Here is an 18,970-nt window from a genome sequence, read left to right as displayed (position 1 = left end):
TCCTTCACTACCTCAGCACTTGAGCAGCAACTGCACTGCAATATACTGATTACTGAAGATCCAGTAAAACACTACCTAAGGCAAAAAAGCGAGACCATCTGCCCTAGGGAAAAGGCTGTTTAATCAAATACCTGCAACGGTGAAAGGGTAATTTCGCCCTTGTAGATACAACTCAGTTAATATATCCTTGTGAATATGAGCTGGACTTAATACAAGTTCACTCTATGACAATAATTTACAACAGCAACAGTGAACATACAACTTCAGATTTATTGGTTTAAAATATAAAAAATAAAAATGCATACAGGTCATGGCATGAGAGCAGCCAGGATGTACTTTCACAGATTGTAGAATAAGTCCACTATGTCCTGACAACAGCAGATACAATAGCAATACATCAGAGTACATAAATACATATTTTGATCTGAATCTGAAAGCACTTACAGTGGCTTTATTGTCATTCAGGGCAAAAGATAAGACTTTTATCTTTTTGTCATTGCTCAGTGTTTGTCACAATGCTGCACAGACAATTTAAAATGTCTTTTGTCTGGATAGGAATAAGCTTTCCTTTAACTGCCCCCCCTCCCCCTTCATATGCGCGTGGGGATTACTTACTGTTAAAACAAATAGACAATACCAGGAGGTTTCTTTTTGAACACTCCCATTCATTGTGTTTCATCTGTAACCTCTGACCCTAAATCCTTTGTATGACTCGAATAACTGGATCCACGCATACAGTCAACTTCTGGTCCTCCCTACACACACACACATACATATGTGTGGACCTCCATAATAATGAACATCTTTGTCTCTTTTAGATTTAAAAACCATTTAGCTTGCAGATGTTGTCTTCATAAATACAACAGCAAAAAAAAAAAACCCCAAAAAAACACTGCATATGAAAAATTGAGCAGTTCAGTAATAAACTTTACCTTGTCTTTCATCAGCACACATGTCTTACATAAAACACAGTGTCAATAAATTTTTTTTTTTAACTTTTAAAGCTCCGGAGCTTTCATCAGAGTAAGCCTGAATACTGGGTTCTCCAGTATAAATGAAACTTTGTTTTCTGAATATTGTGAGCAAACAGGAAGTGGCCAATACTTCAAGCAATAGCCAAATCCACGGTCAAGTGGTTTAAAACAAAACTTTTGTCACAATAAATGAGATACAGTATAGTACAGGACATAGGCTTTGACAGTGTTTGTGTTAAGAAGTGTGGCACTTTGTGATGTCACAGAACATTATCTCTGAGATAGTGATACCTATGCCTATGTTTATGTGGCTAGTTTAACTTGTGAAGTGCAGAAGAACTGAAATAAAGATTGATTCCTATACAAGGCCACTGATGAGATGAGAGCGTGTAAGCAGTCTGTAAACAAGCGGTCCTTGTGGTGGGAGAGAAGGGAGAACAGGGTCTTTCGCGGGGCTTTCGCGTTGAGCAGAGACTCAGGAGCTGCCATCCCCATTTTTGGTCTTCAGTACCACCAAGCTAACCATGACAGGGATCAGGCAGATGGGTGTGATGACCAGAGCAAACACAATGGCAGGTGGTGGGTCACTTAGTTCCTCTGAGGCACAATCCTCGAAGAACTTGGAATGAAGGCTCACAAAGGTCTGTTCCACCACGGGGTTGGGGTATGGGATCCAGAGACAGTCACATATCCCCTCTGTACATGTGCTTAGGTTGCTGTACAAACTGGATAGAAGAAGAAGAAATTGAAGCCAAAATTGGCAAATACTTAGCTATATATATTTATTTTATGATTTTATTTCAAAGATAAATAAATTCTACTTACCTGTTCACCTTACTCCATATGCACCAGTCAGTGCTGTTTAGTGATTCCATTGCAGTCTCAAATTCTTCCACACAATAATGAGAAATTGTTTTGTAGAGGTGATCCACTGTGTTCGACACATAATATAAATAATACTTGTGGCAGAACACTATACATGGGGTAGAAGAAAAGAATCAACAAAATTAAAAAAAGAAAAAGGCGCATTAGAAAAATGGCAATAAACATGAGTCGTACATAAAAAAGAAGTTGCTGAAGTTGTATGGCTACGTATGTTCATAAGGTTATGCCACCTACCAAACTGTCCAGTGGCATCTGAAAAAAAGAAAAAAAAAAATACTTTCAATCTTAAAAACATGTACATGAAACATTAAGCCTCTTCATATCTGCCATGCAAGCCATTCCTAATTGAGTTCAATAAACAATAAACAGCTGTCCTAGCAAATCTGAACACCATGATTTAATGAATTCTTTCCACATCTGTAGCACTGAGGCAGGCATTTTCAGATATAAAAGGGAGACCACACACTCACCGGAGAGAAAGGAGAGGAATACCCCTATGAAACCAAGCGCTCCCTTCATGTCAGAAAAAATGAATAAAGGTGTGTTTTCCCCAGCGGACAACCATGTATAAACTTCTTAGACTTCGCACAGCGAGGCATAACAGGAAACCCGACAGGATGGAAAAGACGCGGTGCAATCTTCGGTTACCAGATGTCCAAACAATGTTACCCGCGGTTACCAGATGTTCTTCGAAGATCTGTCTGATGGCCCTGCGCCTTGGCAGCAGCTCTCCCCCTCTCTAACACACGTTTCTTTAAGATTTTCCTTCTTTTTTTAAAGGGGTGGAGGCAACAAAGATTGTCCTCTCCATTCTCCCAAATAAAAAGGAGCACACCCAAGCTGGGGCTGGACTCACATCTGAAAACCCTTTACTCTTTAACTCTTGTTCTGCTTTTTAGTCTCAGTTTCTCACAGTCGAAGGCCTGGCTAGCTCACAGCATGTGATTTATTTGCCTTTTGGGCTGCCTCTGCCAAATAGGAAACATAAGTAAACATTTAGGACTTAGCGTTTCAGGGTGGATGTAATCATGACTCTGCAGGGTGTGCTCTGCAGACAGTCATGATTTCATATTTAGGTTAATTTGACCAAACCTGGAAAAAGTTGTTAGTCAGATCTGACCAGCTGTTTAAAAGACCAACGATCATTAGGCATGCACGCTAATAAGAAAACATTCTGTAATTAACGTTACATGTACGGGAAGTCTTGCTCATGTGTGTGGTACATCTGGAAGATAGTTTCTCACTGTCACTACTCACCAGTTTAAAAAAAAAAAATGTGTGCAAGAGAGGTGCTTTCATTGACTGAATGACAAACTAAATCTATGGTTTAAGGTTTCTCACAACCAGCTTGTTAATTTATGACAGCAAATCCATATGTTTGGCCTCTGACAACATCTGTTTGCCAAGCAGCATTTTGATTTAGTAATGACATCAGGAAATGTGTTTTTTTTTTTTTTGTTTTTTTTTTTTCTTCCAGCGGGTGGGGGGCTCTGAGTTGAGAGCGCTGGCAGGGGGAGGAGGGGGGACAGTCGAGGATGGGGGGGGGGGGGGGCACAGGATGAGGAACAGCGAAAGGGGCGCCGCTCCAATGTTCCAGTTGTTTCACAATTCAGAGTTCATGCGTTGATCGCGGCAATGCATGGGGCGAATGACGAACAAATTTAGGAAGTTGAGCCAGGTGGGGGCTGTTCACGATGAGGTTTCAGTTAACCTCCAATCCCAAACCTTTACGGGCCTCATGTCCACTCACGGTGAACCCCTGGTAGAGACCTCCCCAGGAGTTTATCTTGGATTCTCATGGTAATACACACAAGGACATATCTTGGCAGAAAAAAGCATCCCTGAGTTCTGGTTTTTGGTTTTTCAGTTCCAGACCAGGCAAATAAGTTTAGAGAAGTAATCCAAAGCAATCCCCCAGTGGACACAATTACATAAACCCTACTTGGAACTGTAAAAATATAGCATCTGAATGGCATGTATTTCATATATTTCCAGTATATGATAAATGAAACCCTGACCGTTTTCAGGGACACAGACATGTAGCCATTAGTCTACAATAATGAGTGATAGAAAAAAGTTGTGCACTTACTAGCTGCGATCATCGTGTCTGTTCCATTAAACCCTGCAAAGAAGGGATGTGAGTTAGTCAGTGCACTTGTGGTCATGGATGAATTTTGTTTCTTTCTTTCTTTGTTTGTGTTTCTTATCTTTGGAACTTACCTACTGTTATGTTTGGCTGCAAAGCCACCTTTTGTTCAGCAACTGCAATAAGAGGAATAAAATAAAGAACCCAATATTGGAAAAAACATGTTAAGTTAAAACACCAAAAACAAAAATGTATTTATCTGGGGTTTTTTTTATATTATTATTTTATAAATAATCTTCTATATAAAGTTTGCAGACCTTGTGAAAATAGGGGCGGTAAAGGAAATAACACGCTGTGGTGAGTGAAAAAATGAGTGCATCCTCCCTTTGTCTAGCACTTTTCTGAGGAAGTCTTAATGTATTCAACTCAGCAGCTTTTCCACATGACTACAATCGGTCCACTTGGATGTAATAAATAGTAAATGATTGAAATGTTGCATTTAATAAAGATTCATAAAAAACAGCATGAATAGAAAAAAAATGCAATGAGATTCATGAATATATTCTCCTGAAGTATCAGAAAAATCTTTTCTAAAACAAATCGTTTGTCTCAGGCTGATCACAGTTCCGCTATGAAATTGTTTCAGTGTAAAATTCGGTCATGGGAATAGCTAAACTCCGTACTAAACCTACTAATTGCTAAAAGTTTCTTAGAATTGCTATCGAGAGGTGAGTTAATGGGCAAGTTAAGACATTATATCATATTATAAGGATAGTATAAAACCTTTACTTACCCCAGATGAAAAGCACCACAAAAACTCTAGAATACACACATGAGAATCTGGTGAGTGTCATTTTGCCTAATGTCCTGCTCCTCTTCCCTGATGGGTAGGGATTACATATCTCAACCTTTTGCAGGAAGGCTCTATAAAACAACAGGAAGCCCTCATTTCCTAGTATGGGCGGACTCACCAAATGAGGCAAAGAGCCTCTGATAAAGTTAGGACTGCTGCGGCCTATTGCTGCAGCACCATCAATCTCTCTCTCTTCATCCATTTCTTTAGTTTGTCCCACCCTCTGTTTTCAGGGGCCACACTTTGTCCTGTTTTTCTCTTTCCCACTTTCTGTCTCTACCTATGCTTCCACTTCTGTCATTACAAGCAGCATTTTATTGCAGTCATGGTTGCTCACTGCAGCAGTTTCTGATGAAATCTAAGCTGTCTTAGACTGAAAGGATTCATACTGCTGACAACTTGCTTTTCATGAATGAAGACTTAAAATATGAAGTTTGAAGCTTAGTACTGTAGGAGAAACATGCAAACACACAGGAAAGACTTTTTAACTTGTTGCCTAGAAGCATTGAACACAGTTTCAATTCATCTACAGTTAAATTACTTTTTTTTTTTGGATTATGGGTTCAAAAAGACTATCTATCTCAATAAACTGCTGTGGTAAAGAGAGGTGGCTGGAATATCCAGTCTGAAACTGATGCACGTCACTGAGGGATGAGTACTCTTTTTCAGCTGCTGGGCTTGGACAAAATCCAAGTAGCTCAGGCCAAAATTGCTTCCACATTTCATTTCAGTTAAAGGAGGCCACTGTTTTGCATGCAATAGACTGAACTTTAAAAATCCAGCATATAGAATCTTAAATATTGAACTTGCAGAGTGAGTGAAGTGAAATGTTGCTGGGGCAAGGCAAAATATGTAAATGCTTAACTGACTCATCCATTCTACAAAAAGAAACGCTTCTCACAATGACAACAGCCGCTTAACATTTCAATCGACTTTCCAAGTCTCTGTTTTATTAGCTACTTTGTGAATCTTTTTATCTCCAAGCCTTTGTCGCAGGGCATAAATCCCGCAGCATATCTGAAGAACTGTGTCCCAAATAGAGGTGCCAAGATCAACACACGCAGTTTACATGATCCAGAATTAAAAGCTTCCTGCTGATAACAGTGTCCTAAGCTCATCTTCCTGTGCGTGTTTGCTTTTCTTTGACAGTTTAGTATCAACATGGCAGTGGCTACTTCAAATTGCACTGCAGACATGCCAAACAAACTGTATCATCTGAGATCCTTTTGCACACTGAATGCATAAGACATAATAAGCAGGCGTGCGTGGCATCAACAGCACAGCCAGAGAACAGATCCGGAGCGACAGTGATCAGAGAGAAAGACAACAGGTCCGTTACTGCGGTATAGAAAGACTCTTTTCTCTTAATCCTAATTTGATGTGTATTTATGAGCACATGTGGCGTCCTTCCAGAAAAAGTAGCTCAACAGTGCCATCTTGTGTCTTACAGAAGGATAATTACGGGGGTATTTCTAACAAGTAGTATAAACTATAAAATTAACTAAAGGGGAGCTATAAACAGAATATTTTGAGAGTATGTATTTAAAAGTATTTTACTTCTTGGATCCTGAGGTTAGAAACAGGAAAATATATATATGTGAGAATTCTTCCTGTGGAGAGCACACACAACATCTATAACGTGTTCATCAAAGCAGCCATACCACTTTCAAGTACTCGAAGACATTTATTTATAGTGAACCACTATTCGACTGTCAGCACTTTGAGTTCCCTATTTAGCATTTAGAGCAGCAAACTTGGAATACACACATCATATGTGCACATCATAGTGTACGCATGGTGTGAATGTACATATATTTATAAATATTTAAAGTGACTGCAGCAGTTCAAAGGAGTGCACATGTGATTATCTCTAATTTTAGGTTTGCACACAAGTCATAATTAGCGCCTGTATAGCAGTGTCACTAATGGTAGTGCTATACCTTAATTACTTGCACCATATCTTAATTATTAATAATTGCAAAGTGAAAATGAAATCAAATTAAGTTAGAAAATCACGAGATTACCTTATACCACGTGTTCCGCTGAACCCTACGTCACGTTTACTTGTGGTTCGTTAACATAAATTAAACAGTTCCCTACGAAAGGGGTGTAACGTTTGAACACTTACCCTTTTAGATTTTGAAAAAGAATCTATACTGAGATTTAGAAATAATGCGCTTAATGCATAGGTTAATATATTTCTCTGTATCATTATGCTTTTCATGTCGACATAAGTCCATAAAAATGTCCTTTAATCAAGGTTTCAGTCTGCTTGAGCTCTGTACATTGGATTTTACGTGGGGTAAGTGACAGCATCAGTGGCGTGAATACCTTCATCCCAACCCTCTATCTATGCTCAACACAGAGGCTAAAACGTGTCGGGCTCTCCCTGCAGGAGGAGTACTGAACAGCAACTTGACTGTTTTCCAGTTGACCCTAGTTCATTGGAATGTCGGGAAACTGCGGTCGAGTGTTCAAGTATTTATTATTTTTAATCCTTAGACTAGACAGTTATTTCAACACTGAGGGTATGCTGAATAAATGCATCTGTTTTCGGGTTTTGCGAGCCGTTTATTTTTGCTTTATTTATTTATTTATTTGATTAAATATCCCAACAGTCCTTTGAAATTACACGTATTTATGATGTTTATTTCTCCCTTTTATTATTTTTGCTCGTGTCGAGTGTAGCTGTATACACGATGATGTGATTGCACTTGCTCTACTATCAAAACCCACAGAGTGTTATGCCTTCACGCATTTAGATGGCGATCTAGCACTCCGGACAGTTGCATCAGTTCCTGTGTATGCGTGTAAATGGCTGTACTGTGGCTGCTCCATGCTACTTTTTATTCCCAGGACGCAGAATAGTAATAAATCCTCCTCTGCTAGGAAAGGCTGTGATCATAATATAGACGTCACCCTCCTTCTCGAGTTGGATCAACCAAGCCAAGTGCGCAGTTATTTGTAAGGTACAACAACAACAACCTCCAGCACCATGCCCATGGATAGAGATTTCTCAGAGATCCCCTCGCCGCGCGGAGACGATAACTGCGTCAGATCCATAGCAAACACAGCCTTGAATTGCTCCGGATCCCTCTAAAAAAAAAAAAAAAAAAAGAAAAAAAAAAAAAAATAAAAAAAACAAAAAAAAAAACAGAAAGGGACTCGATCGCGTTGCGGGCTGTTGTCGCAACAAATAGGACGCAGGACGTGGATTTAAAGGTATTTAATAACTGCGACACTGGATGTAGAGATCTCGACGTGCACACCCGTGCGCTAGAATAACGTGCCGTCATTGTGGTGTTCGATGCGCGCGTCTTTAGAGTGTTCTACATTTAAATGGATACGGTGTAGCTCTCTTGGCACGGGGCTGCACTTACAGGACGTCGCGCACTTCATAGCTGTGTCTGAAACGTGTGCACGTCTCGTAGCCCCAAAAAATGAAGTAACGGCAGTTCCCCGGGCTCAGTTTTGCTTTTGTATTTATTTTTAATTCTGTTTTAGCTCAGACGGGGAAGTTGATGTTCACCGAGGTGATTACGAAACACAGAAAAACTGTACTACGCACTTTTCTATTCTGCTTTTCCGAAGAGGCACGCCCACTCCTGTGCAATGTGGATGCCCCGTGTATTCATGTACTTTATTCATGGATGCACACGTTGTCGTCTTGTTTGTACATAATTCGATCAATTTACCCCAAGATTTAAAAACAAAGGCTAAAAGCAGTCTGCAAATAAGCAGGGTAAAGCACTCGAGAAGACATTTTTTTTCTTTTTTTTTCTTTTTTTTTTTCTTTTTTTTTTTACATTAAACGTCCGTTTTGTTTTGCCAACAGATGGGGGCACTCTTTCAGATAGACCATGTGTGAGGGTGAATAAGGGGTGGTGAGAAGCAGAGGGCGATAGTAAGCCCATTAATTCTGTAATAACGTAATTGAAGTGGCCTTCCCTGTAGGCATATTACACCAAAACTATTGTCGTTAGTAGCAGTAGTTACTGTGATCGACTGGAAAATGAAAACAGTCACAAGTTTACAAAAGTAACTTTTGTCTGAATGTGAAACTGGAATGTTGTGAAGTTGGACTTGTTTTGTTATGTGCTTTCCTTGCATTTTTAAACAGTCATGGAGGAAACTGCTGCAACAGCCCCTGGCACCGACGTTGCCCCATCAACTCCAAGGCCTCTGTCTGCCTCCTTTACCCCCTCTCGCAGCATGCTGGAGTGGAGACGGAGGGTCAAGTCTGAGTATATGCGCCTTCGCCAAGTGAAACGCCTTAAAAAAGCAGAAGAGGTCAAAGTGAGTCACAACAGTTATTGACATGCTGGAAGGAAAATGCATGTTCAGTTTGTTTCCAGGGTCTGGAAATGAAGATAAGCATGTAGCTAAATCTTGCATAAGGTGCATTTTCTCTTGTGAGATCAATGTTTTGTGCATGGCCCCTGTGTACAGTCTGCGTAGTGTGACGCAGGTGTGTCTTTTATATACAGCTCTCACTGTGTACGTTATATTAATGTATTTCTTGTTTAACTTGATCTTTATTTTTTTTCTAGACCCTTTTCATGTCTAACAGGCAAAAAATTGAGGATCAGACAAATATCCTAAACACAGAATGGTCCAAGCTCAGGATTCAGTCCATCCCTCTGTCAACCTCTAGTGGGGCTCTGGCCAACAAAAAGGTGGGTGTGTGGTCTGTCAAAGAGAGACAGAGAAAATTATGGAGCACTGGTTTAGCTTTAGTTGAGCAAGCAACCCATATGCTGTAAGGTGAATGCAGAGGTCAGGGTCTGGATCCGCCCTTTAATGCTTTTCTTCCCCCTGCTAATTCTTCCAGCTTTTCTGCCTTCTCTCCACTGTTCTATCACATTTACGGTTAAAAGCCCCAAAAATATAAAGAGAGAGTGAGAGAGAGGAAAATTATAACAATGGCAACACACTTGACTTGCAATATTATCTCCAGTAAGTCTTCATATTCCTACCCAAATGCTCTGGATAAGCTAGTAACTGAATCTATTATTATAGTGCGAACGTGTTGTGATAAAACCCCTTAATGAACATCGTGTTGAGAGCTCCTCATCCGCCCCAGTGTTCTGTGCGGATTCCCACCTGGGTGTGAGAGAGAAGGACAGAGAAGTGTTGATAGAAGTGGATCATATGGCAGTCTGTGGCCCTGTGGGAGCTCATAATACATACAGCCTGAGGGTATAACAGCATCCTTCTCTTCCCGCATGCTGTCATGGTCCGCTGTACTATGTTTACTAGTTTTATTTTCCTTGCTCAGGGTCAAACAGCATGCAAATTGCATTGTATAGTTATAAAACTGCCCAGTGATCCAGCATAATGTTCTAGGGTCTGGTAAATCCCAAGCCACCTCTGGTTATCTTACAGGTGTGTACAGTGGAGTTTGGCTTCCCAGGATTCAAAGCTCAAGCCATTGCCATGAGACCGCTGTCAACAGTAGCTGGAATACCCTTTATGTACTCGTGGTCCCCTCTGCAGCACAACTTTATGGTATGAATAAAACACAATTGCGGTTGATGCAGTTACAATGTTATATAACCTTCAGAGCACACTAAATATAACGTGTTTACTAACTTGCCTGATTCTAGTTATGCATTAAATAGAAAGTGACAATGTTCCACTGTTTGCTGATTAAATTCTTTGTTCATGGAACGTGGTGTTCTAGGTGGAGGATGAGACATTCCTCCACAACATCCCCTACATGGGTGATGAGGTGCTAGAGCAAGATGAGGCCTTCCTGGAGGAACTCATAGACAACTATGATGGTGTTCACGGTGACAGAGGTACGTGTTGAATCTCATATGTTCCTGTAAACAGGAGACAAATTAAAGGAAAAGCAACATCACATGTCTTAGTAAGATTGGTCACCACGTACCACCAGAACAGCACCAGCAATTCAGCACATTTATACATGCCACGGTGTGTAATTGGATATTGCCTAACTGCACAGTGTGCAATGTGGATGCATCTACATTTGTGGTATTTTTTGCACTTCTGGAGATATTTAAGGAATTTGTGGTGATAATTTTCAGTTCTGACATGTTGATTGTGTTCCAGAGGGGGGGTTCATCAGCGACGAGATCTTTAAAGAGTTAGTAGACGCACTGAGCCAGTACTCCGACCATGAGGACGAGGAAGAAGAGGAGGCTTCGCCAGCAACTGTTGGGGAGGTGACAGGGAAGAAAGAAGAAGAGAGGGCGATGAGGAGGAGCTCAGTGGAGGGATCAGAAGAGAGTAAGGCTGGATCTGTGGCATTTGTCAGGAGGAAGAGGAGAAGCACTACTGAGGGTGAGGGTCTTCAGCGTGGCACATTTGTGTTTTCAGTCAGAGAGAACAAGAGAGCTGCAGGCTCATGCTGTTCGTGTCATTACACTGTACACCTGCCACAAGGTCGCCCTGCCACAGCAGCTCTCGGGCTGACATTGTTTGCTTTTAAGCTGCCTCTGTGTCCCTACTGTGTGTGAGTGAACCCATTTGTCCATGACACTGATATGGCCCAGCTCTAATTACAGAACTGAATGACCTCCTGCACCAGGCTTTATGGAAAACTAGGCTGTATACACGCTGCCAGCACTTAGTGACAATTAATTTACAGCACACCTGGACACAGTGTCACTTAGCTAATGATTCACAAATAAGGTGCGTGAATGAAAGATACTGGGAAAAGAGATGTACGGTGTTACATCATTATTCTCTCTTCTTTTCACGTTATTTCTAAGTGACCTTGATAATGGAGGGAACTTTACCATTGCAAAAGAACATATTACATAACCTTTATTTGTGAGTTTGTATCAAAACCTGATGTGTGGACAAACCTGGGTTATCCACATAACAATCTCTCCTCGCTGTCTCCCACAGTGAAGGACTTGTCCAGCAACAAGAAGATCCCCAGTGATAAGATATTTACAGCGATCGCCTCAATGTTCCCCTACAAAGGCACCACGGAGGAGCTGAAGGAAAAGTAAGAAAAGTATAGTCAAGCTGGGGATCTGTGTGCACAGTGCTGGGCAGTTTGTTGCTTAGTGTTCACCATGGAGACGAAAGTTGTCAGGGAGGAAAGTAATAATAGTCGCTCCATGTCAGGCTCTCTGACTCAAAGGGGCGCTTACATCAGCATCTGAAAGAGCTGCGCTTAGGGGAAAAAAACACATCTTTATCTTTGCTCAGCACCATTTCACTAAGTTAATTGAGCATACTGTGCTGCAAAGAGGTGACATATCCCGCTAAAACTTTTCACATATCCTCTTCAGGTACAAGGACCTCTTGGAGCCCCCAGGCCCAGTGAAGCTGCCCCCTCTCTGCACCCCCAACCTAGACGGACCTTTTGCAAAGTCTGTGCAGAGGGAACAGTCATTACACTCCTTCCACACGCTCTTCTGCAGACGTTGCTTCAAATACGACTGTTTCCTCCACCGTAACTGCTTGTTTTATGTTTATTTTTCAGTTAAATTCTTTTTAGTCTGAAATGTATACATTAAGATTATAGTATGCCTTCAGAGTTTTGTTTTTTTTTTGTTGTGCTTTGGGTATTATATTTCTTTTTCCATGAAGCTGCTACTAATAACCACATAATGAAAAACAAGGGTCAAAACATCTTTCTTTCTGTTGATGAAGCTTTTCATGCTACACCCAATGTTTACAAGAGGAAGAATAAGGAGATCCGCATGGAGACTGAACCATGTGGCGTAGACTGCTTTCTGTTACAGGTATGCCCGCAATCTTCGAACCGATTCATGCATTCTGCGATCTCCCTGTATTTTCTTCCTCGTTATATTTAAACATTTCTCCGTCTCTTCTCTTGTGAAGAAAGGGGCTAAAGAGTTTGTGGATCAGAACATGTTACGGTCGCAGAAATCTCGGAGGAGACGAAGGCAGCCGCGTCCCACCAGTTCCAGTTGCCCTGGACCGTCTGGGTCTGCTGAAGAGCCCAAGGAGGGTGACAGTGACCATGAAACCACCTCCTCCTCAGGTGGGAACTTTCTCAAAATGTCACTTACTTTTGAATGAAGTTTCAAAAAAAATCAGTTATTCTTTTTTCTGGTACTGCAAGGCTGTCTGCTTTATAGTTTCATACAGTATAAGTTGTATATATTTTAATGCGTTTCTGAGACTCTAATTCACTATATTAGTGAGCGGATTTATCATTTACTATAACCTCCCCCAAACCCTCCCTTTCTGGAAGGCTGTCTGGCCTGACTAACCCTCTTAAGAAACGTGAAATTTGGCTAGAGATGACAGCTTTCAAGTTGTATCCTCTCTCCCCTGCCTCCCCTCTTCAATCTCCTTATAACATCAGCTCTCCCCTGCCAAGAAAAATAAACTAGCCATTAGTGTTGCAGGCTTCAGCCTCAACATAAACACATTGTTCCCTCTCCTCCTCCCTCCTACTACTGCACTTTTTTTCCTTTTAAATTTCAATTGACATCTTCATGCAGAGAAGAAGGAAATAAGAGCAATCCCCCCCTGGCTCTTTATCTTCCTCTTATTCACTCTCAGGTTGTTGTTCATTTCAATCAGTATCTTACCAGAAGTCTCTATTAATTTTGGAAACTCCTGGCACTTACCCAGTGACTCAGCAGAGTCTCCCACATGTGTTGGGATAATGTGGAAAAAGCAGATTGTTGAGCAGATTAATAAAGGTACTCGGTGCTTGAGCATGTGGCCACATTAACGCTGCATTTAGTCTGTTGCCTGGCAACATGCGGCTCGCTGTCTTGAATTGTGGATGTATGAGCGTCATTGTTGGATATTCAAAACCTAAATCAAAATTCGTGGTTCCCTCTGCGTGTACTTATATACAAAGATGGCTTCTAGAAATAGCATTTATGTTTGTACAGAGTAGCTTCTGCTGCGCGAGTGCAGATAAAAGCTGTCAAAAACTTTGCCAAGACCAAGTCATTTAAAAACTGCTTGCCTGTGCAGATACTTGTAGATTAAAAAAAAAAAAATGCAACAAAATGCTTTCCAGCAAGAGCTCATAAGTATGTTTGTGTGTGTATGTGTGTGTGTGTGTGTGTGTTAAACAGAGGGGAATTCACGGTCCCAGACCCCCACCAAGCTGCGTCCAGGAGATGATGACGGGGAGCAGCAGGCATGCTGTGTCGTCCAGTGGAGTGGGGCAGAGGAGTCACTTTTCAGGGTCCTACACGGCACATACTTCAACAACTTCTGCTCCATTGCTCGCCTCATCGGCACAAAGAACTGCAAGGAGGTGAAAATTGAGACAATTTAGACAGTTTTTCTAGTTTAATGATTCTCTGCTTGCTTATTTCCCTTCAGGGCCCTTTTGCTTCTTATTTTCTTTTTTAAAGTTGGCGTTAAAGCTACTCTGAACCACGTCATCATTAACACCTAAACGCATCTTCCCTTCATAATACCAGAAGAGATGCTGGTGCAAGAAAATGCAAGGGAGTGTCAGTAAAACAGTTCTGAACACATTTTGTAGAATAGAAAACAAAACATAGAAATCCTAAACAAGGAAAAATGACCTCAGCTGCCTCAATTGTGCATGATTTTCCCTCAAATCTGTTGTTTACTGGTTATGCTAACTATGAAATGTGTTTTTGTAGTTTCGTTCTATTGACTCCACTGAAACTGATTCACAGTTGTTTTGAAACAAAGTACAAACCAAACTTGCAATGCTTATTTTTTTGTTGCGTCAGTCCAAGTATAATAACGTGCATCCGGTGCTTGTGGTTTTATGGTGTGGATAATTGGACTGACTACAGACAGAGTGGCATGTGGCACCATAAACAGGAATGCCAACCAGATGTGACGTCTCTCATGTTCTCTCACGACGCAGACGTCCAGACATTCCCAGCTTCATGTCATTTGAGTCACTTGGGCTGTGTGTGTGAGAGGGCTTTGGTGAGAACATTTTCCAATTTTAAAATTAGATTTCTAAAGTTTTTATATTTGTGCCATCATTTAAAAAGAAGAATATTTATCTCGACTCGTCTGAGACACTCTGAAGCAGCTTCAGCCCTAACATCCAACCCTTGTATCCCCTCTTGTTCCACGGCCAAACAAGTCTGTGTAGGGCTGTCATGGTCCTGCTGATATTGTGAGGGCCCCACCCACCCACGCACCCACTGTTTCTCTGAGGGGAAATGCTGAAACCAGCTGCATCATTATGTATGTCTGCATCCCAGGGAAGAGGCCAAATCTGGGTTTTGGCTGCCAGAAGTGGTTGAGCGTGTTTTCACACAGATGCATGTGTATGTCTGGTCTCTGCGGTGGAGTTTTTATAGCAGAAGTTGGAGAGGGTAGGGGTGTTCTGCAGCATAAGTGATATGTTTTGCAGCTTTGCACAAAAATTATTGCAGATTTCTTCATATTTGTGTGTATGTGCACTGAAGTTGTAAGATGATATGTCATTCACGTCATTGCCATTTCCCAAAGGTGTACGAGTTTGCAGTGAAAGAGGTTCTGATCCATCGTGTTCCTTTGGAGGATGGAGGCATCTCCCCCCAAAAGAAGAAAAGGAAACACAGGCAAGAACCCAATTGTTATTTTTCACTTGTTGTCCAGCTTTTTCCTCACTTATCATTTATTTGGTCTTCCTTTCACGTTTGAATATTCTGTCACTTAATAAGCCATCAAAGGCAAATTACCTGAATAGGTGTGAAAGAAGTTAGAGCTTTGGGCAAAGATGAATAAAACTTTCTAATGTGTTACAGGCTGTGGGCAAAGATTCAGCTTAAGAAAGGTATGTTTGACTATTAAAAACAACCCAGCATGGTTATTACTACACTATGCACTCTGACATACAACACAGCTTACTGTGCCAGTCTGAGGGCTTTGTCCTCTGTTGCTCCAGATAACTCATCCAATCAGGTGTACAACTATCAGCCATGTGACCACCCTGACCACCCATGTGACAGTTCCTGCCCATGTGTAATGACCCAGAATTTTTGTGAGAAGTTCTGCCAATGTGAGCACGAATGTAAGTGTTAACTTTCTTATTCACTTGGTCGCAGTTTGTGATACACTGTTTGCTTCTTTCTGGCTTACACCAACCAAAATATAGAAGTCTGCTTCCTCGTGTGATGCTCAAAGAAGATTGTTTGTTATAATCACAGTTTCCATTGAGGAGCCCTTTGCCAGGCCGCAGTAGAGCAGGGCAGCAGAATGCAAAACAATTCTGCAGTAGTCTGGCAGCGGTCAGAGGAGAAATTGTCCTCTGGCGGCGATAGGTGGGTGTCTGTTTAACAGAGAGCTGCATTCACAATGAGCTGGTTGCTGCAGCAGCAGCAATGCCCCAGAACTGTGTTTTCTTAAATGGCCACATGGTGGAGAAATCCTTTTTCTATGCTGCCCTCTGGAGAGTTGCAAATGGAGGGAGAGGATAAGATGAAGCAAACATTTTGCTGTGGTCTAGAAAAAAAAAATAAAAAAATCTTTTTGCCTCATTTATTCATCTGTTGTGGTTTAGTCACCTTCTCTCCTCCCTTCTCCTCAGTACCTCGCCTCTTCCCGTAGCAGAAAAGAGCTGAGGCCAAACAGGAAGCAGCCCCCAGTTTCACATGTGTGTGCTCTAAAGACTTGGAGTTAAATCAAAGGGATGTGTCAGGCTCTGTGCCTGATATACAACATCATCTCCAGCATCAGTATGAGTCAGATAGCTCCAGCTAAACAGTGGTTGATGATACAGATATATAAAATCCACTCATGGTGGGAATGGGAAGTGAAAGCAGCAAGAGAGCGGGGAGAAATATTGCCTTGAGCTGCCATGGTATGGGCAGTTTTTTCCAGGCATAGGCTGCTGGAAAGACATTTCGGTTATTCTTGCTTGAGCCTTCCGTTCATCTGCCTGGAGGGTGTTATATTACACGCCTCAAAATTGTATTTCAGCATGTCTGCCAGCAGAGGTCTCTGATTGATGAACCTCTCAGCATTACTCAACCACTGAGCTCCTTTCCTGCAACTGCATTTTGAAATTCTTTGTTTTTTTTTAATCATAATCATATTTCTTCATATAATGTTTTATCTTTCTGTACTGCTCCTTACATTTTTTTTTTTATATATATAAATTCCCCTTTCAAAGCAGCTGTTGTGTCTAAATGTTTTCTAGGCCAAAACCGCTTCCCAGGCTGCAGGTGTAAGACTCAGTGTAACACTAAACAATGTCCCTGCTACCTGGCTGTGAGAGAGTGTGACCCAGATCTTTGCATGACATGCGGTGCTGCAGACCACTGGGACAGCAAAGTAGTCTCCTGCAAGAACTGCAGCATCCAGAGAGGCCTGAAAAAGGTGCACTGGAACTAATATTCGTTTATTCTAAAGAGTGAAATTCAGAGGTATTAGATAACTCATATAGTGTATGGTCTTCTAACCTAAATTTGGCTTCATCTTTAGCACCTGCTTTTGGCTCCATCTGATGTTGCCGGGTGGGGCACCTTCATCAAAGAGCCTGTTCAGAAGAACGAGTTCATCTCTGAATACTGCGGGGAGGCAAGTCTATACGGTTTAGCTAGATTTTGTTTTCAAATTCATTATTCATAAGCTGTCAGCAGAGCTGAAGTTTCATGCTTACAGTGTTATTTTTCTTGTATGTGTGCATAAGCAGCTGATCTCTCAGGATGAGGCAGACCGACGTGGAAGGATTTATGACAAATACATGTCTAGCTTCCTTTTCAACTTGAACAATGGCAAGTATTCCCCACTCCTATAAGCCAGGCACACCACTACAGTGTATTAAGAAATCCATAAAATGCTCCCTTTCTCTCTGTAGATTTTGTTGTGGATGCCACACGAAAGGGGAACAAAATACGCTTTGCAAATCATTCAGTTAATCCCAACTGCTACGCAAAAGGTCAGTGGGAGTCACTTTAATTTATCATATGAATTCAGAAGCTTTATGAGAGTTATGTTGCCTGATGTCATGTTCCCTGCCATTGCAGTGGTGATGGTAAATGGAGACCATCGTATTGGAATATTTGCCAAACGAGCTATCCTGCAAGGAGAGGAGCTCTTCTTTGACTACAGGTAGAGTTCTTGACTTTATATCAGCTTTAAAATTTTTTTTTTTTAAAAACAAGCCCACTGTATATTGTGACTTAATTACCAGCTTCAAGAGATACTATATACTAACTCACACATATCATAATATGTTTACTCCCACAGATATAGCCAAGCTGATGCCCTCAAATATGTGGGAATAGAGAGGGAGGTAGACATGAATTAGCTTCATCGGCTGCCTACCGTCATAACTGGTCCTTAACTCCTCAGCCACCCACTAATGCTTCTTTCCCCATCTGCAGCATCGCGTTTAGCTGACAAATTTCTATCAGCAGTCACTGTCTCTGCCCTCTCTGCTGCACTTCCAAAAATAGAAAGCCCCTCCCTGCTGTTTGCAGGTGCTCCTGCTCTGCAAACACTCTGCCACCTTCTTCAGCCATTCGCTCTCCTCCTCATCTGCTCGAACCCATCCACCTACCTGTAAGACTGTATCAACCAAGCTTAAACTATTTAAAGTGGAAATACTATTAATCCGTATCACTTACTGTACCGAGAGCATCGCACATTTTTTTTTTACTCCATCTTGTCAAAGCAAACAAAGCCGAAGTAACCCGTTACTGTTACTCTCTGCAGTATTGTTACTGTACTTACTGACTGGCTTTTCTTTGAAAATTCAATACGTAATGCAAGCTTTTACAGCGTATGTAATGATGATCAATGAAATGCATGTGACGAACCCTCCGTTAAACATGTTAGGTACAACATTAGCTTCGGACACATACTGTTCACGTGCGGTCACACAGTATTGTAGCTTTACAGAGAAACTCGATCAGGTTTTACGCAACTTGATTATGTTCCCCTGTGAATTTTTCCTGCAGCTAGCATCATCATCCATCTTTATGGTAAAATAAGTTATTGTGCATTAATATCACTGTTCTGCAAAAAAATAAAAAATAGGCAACCAGACGAGAAACCGACTGACTGAATGTAACCTGTAGATGATGGAGAAGGGATCTCATTCCTCTTTTCATTTTAAACATTATCCTATTATTGGTTCTCAGAGTGGCATGCATACATCAAACATTTATCTTTGTGTTTACATCAGCGTGATACTTAAACATTTTTTGCCAGGAAAAGAGTGAAGCGATCACAGAGTCGATGTTTCCTTTACAAATTAAGCAAGTGCCAAATGAT

General features: G+C 41.3%; 2 protein-coding genes across 4 annotated transcripts; one reads left to right on the top strand and one right to left on the bottom strand.

Annotated features, from left to right (window-relative positions):
• Positions 1–250: 250 nt before the first annotated feature.
• ramp2 (receptor (G protein-coupled) activity modifying protein 2) lies at positions 251–5,327 on the bottom strand. The gene is made up of 6 exons (XM_030736828.1): positions 4,739–5,327; positions 4,080–4,121; positions 3,949–3,981; positions 2,094–2,111; positions 1,800–1,947; positions 251–1,699 (listed from the first exon to the last, which is right to left on the bottom strand). Exons 1-6 carry the CDS (start codon positions 4,998–5,000, stop codon positions 1,450–1,452), a joined length of 753 nt encoding a protein of 250 aa, XP_030592688.1. The 5' UTR covers positions 5,001–5,327; the 3' UTR covers positions 251–1,449.
• A 1,849-nt stretch (positions 5,328–7,176) lies between these two features.
• ezh1 (enhancer of zeste 1 polycomb repressive complex 2 subunit) lies at positions 7,177–18,715 on the top strand. 3 transcript variants are annotated; one of them, XM_030736827.1, is made up of 20 exons: positions 7,177–7,276; positions 8,919–9,094; positions 9,349–9,474; positions 10,184–10,306; positions 10,482–10,599; positions 10,874–11,104; positions 11,675–11,777; positions 12,067–12,230; positions 12,431–12,522; positions 12,623–12,785; positions 13,843–14,027; positions 15,218–15,309; positions 15,496–15,524; positions 15,636–15,761; positions 16,890–17,068; positions 17,174–17,269; positions 17,385–17,466; positions 17,550–17,630; positions 17,719–17,803; positions 17,942–18,715. In XM_030736827.1, the coding sequence occupies exons 2-20, from the start codon at positions 8,921–8,923 to the stop codon at positions 18,000–18,002; spliced, it is 2,310 nt and encodes a 769-aa protein (XP_030592687.1). In that variant the 5' UTR covers positions 7,177–7,276; positions 8,919–8,920; the 3' UTR covers positions 18,003–18,715. The 3 variants fall into 3 exon arrangements, with proteins under 3 accessions (XP_030592687.1, XP_030592686.1, XP_030592685.1); XM_030736826.1 differs by lacking the exon at positions 7,177–7,276 and adding an exon at positions 7,513–7,767; XM_030736825.1 differs by lacking the exon at positions 7,177–7,276 and adding an exon at positions 7,513–8,020.
• The last annotated feature ends 255 nt before the right edge of the window (positions 18,716–18,970 follow it).

Source organism: Archocentrus centrarchus, chromosome 8, assembly GCF_007364275.1.
Source record: "Archocentrus centrarchus isolate MPI-CPG fArcCen1 chromosome 8, fArcCen1, whole genome shotgun sequence".
NCBI classification, from domain to species: domain Eukaryota; kingdom Metazoa; phylum Chordata; class Actinopteri; order Cichliformes; family Cichlidae; genus Archocentrus; species Archocentrus centrarchus.
Note: the sequence above shows the minus strand (reverse complement) of the source record. Positions and strands in the feature narration are given on the sequence as shown.

Excerpts from the sequence above, each read along its gene's own strand:
- ramp2 (XM_030736828.1), bottom strand. The coding sequence starts at position 5,000 with ATGGATGAAGAGAGAGAGATTGATGGTGCTGCAGCAATAGGCCGCAGC. Across the intron at positions 4,122-4,738 it reads TGTGGTGCTTTTCATCTGGG|TTGCTGAACAAAAGGTGGCT; the intron begins GTAAGTAAAGGT and ends CTCTTATTGCAG. Across the intron at positions 1,700-1,799 it reads ATATGGAGTAAGGTGAACAG|TTTGTACAGCAACCTAAGCA; the intron begins GTAAGTAGAATT and ends TCTTCTATCCAG.
- ezh1 (XM_030736827.1), top strand. The coding sequence starts at position 8,921 with ATGGAGGAAACTGCTGCAACAGCCCCTGGCACCGACGTTGCCCCATCA. Across the intron at positions 15,762-16,889 it reads CTGCCAATGTGAGCACGAAT|GCCAAAACCGCTTCCCAGGC; the intron begins GTAAGTGTTAAC and ends AATGTTTTCTAG. Across the intron at positions 17,631-17,718 it reads TCCCAACTGCTACGCAAAAG|TGGTGATGGTAAATGGAGAC; the intron begins GTCAGTGGGAGT and ends CTGCCATTGCAG.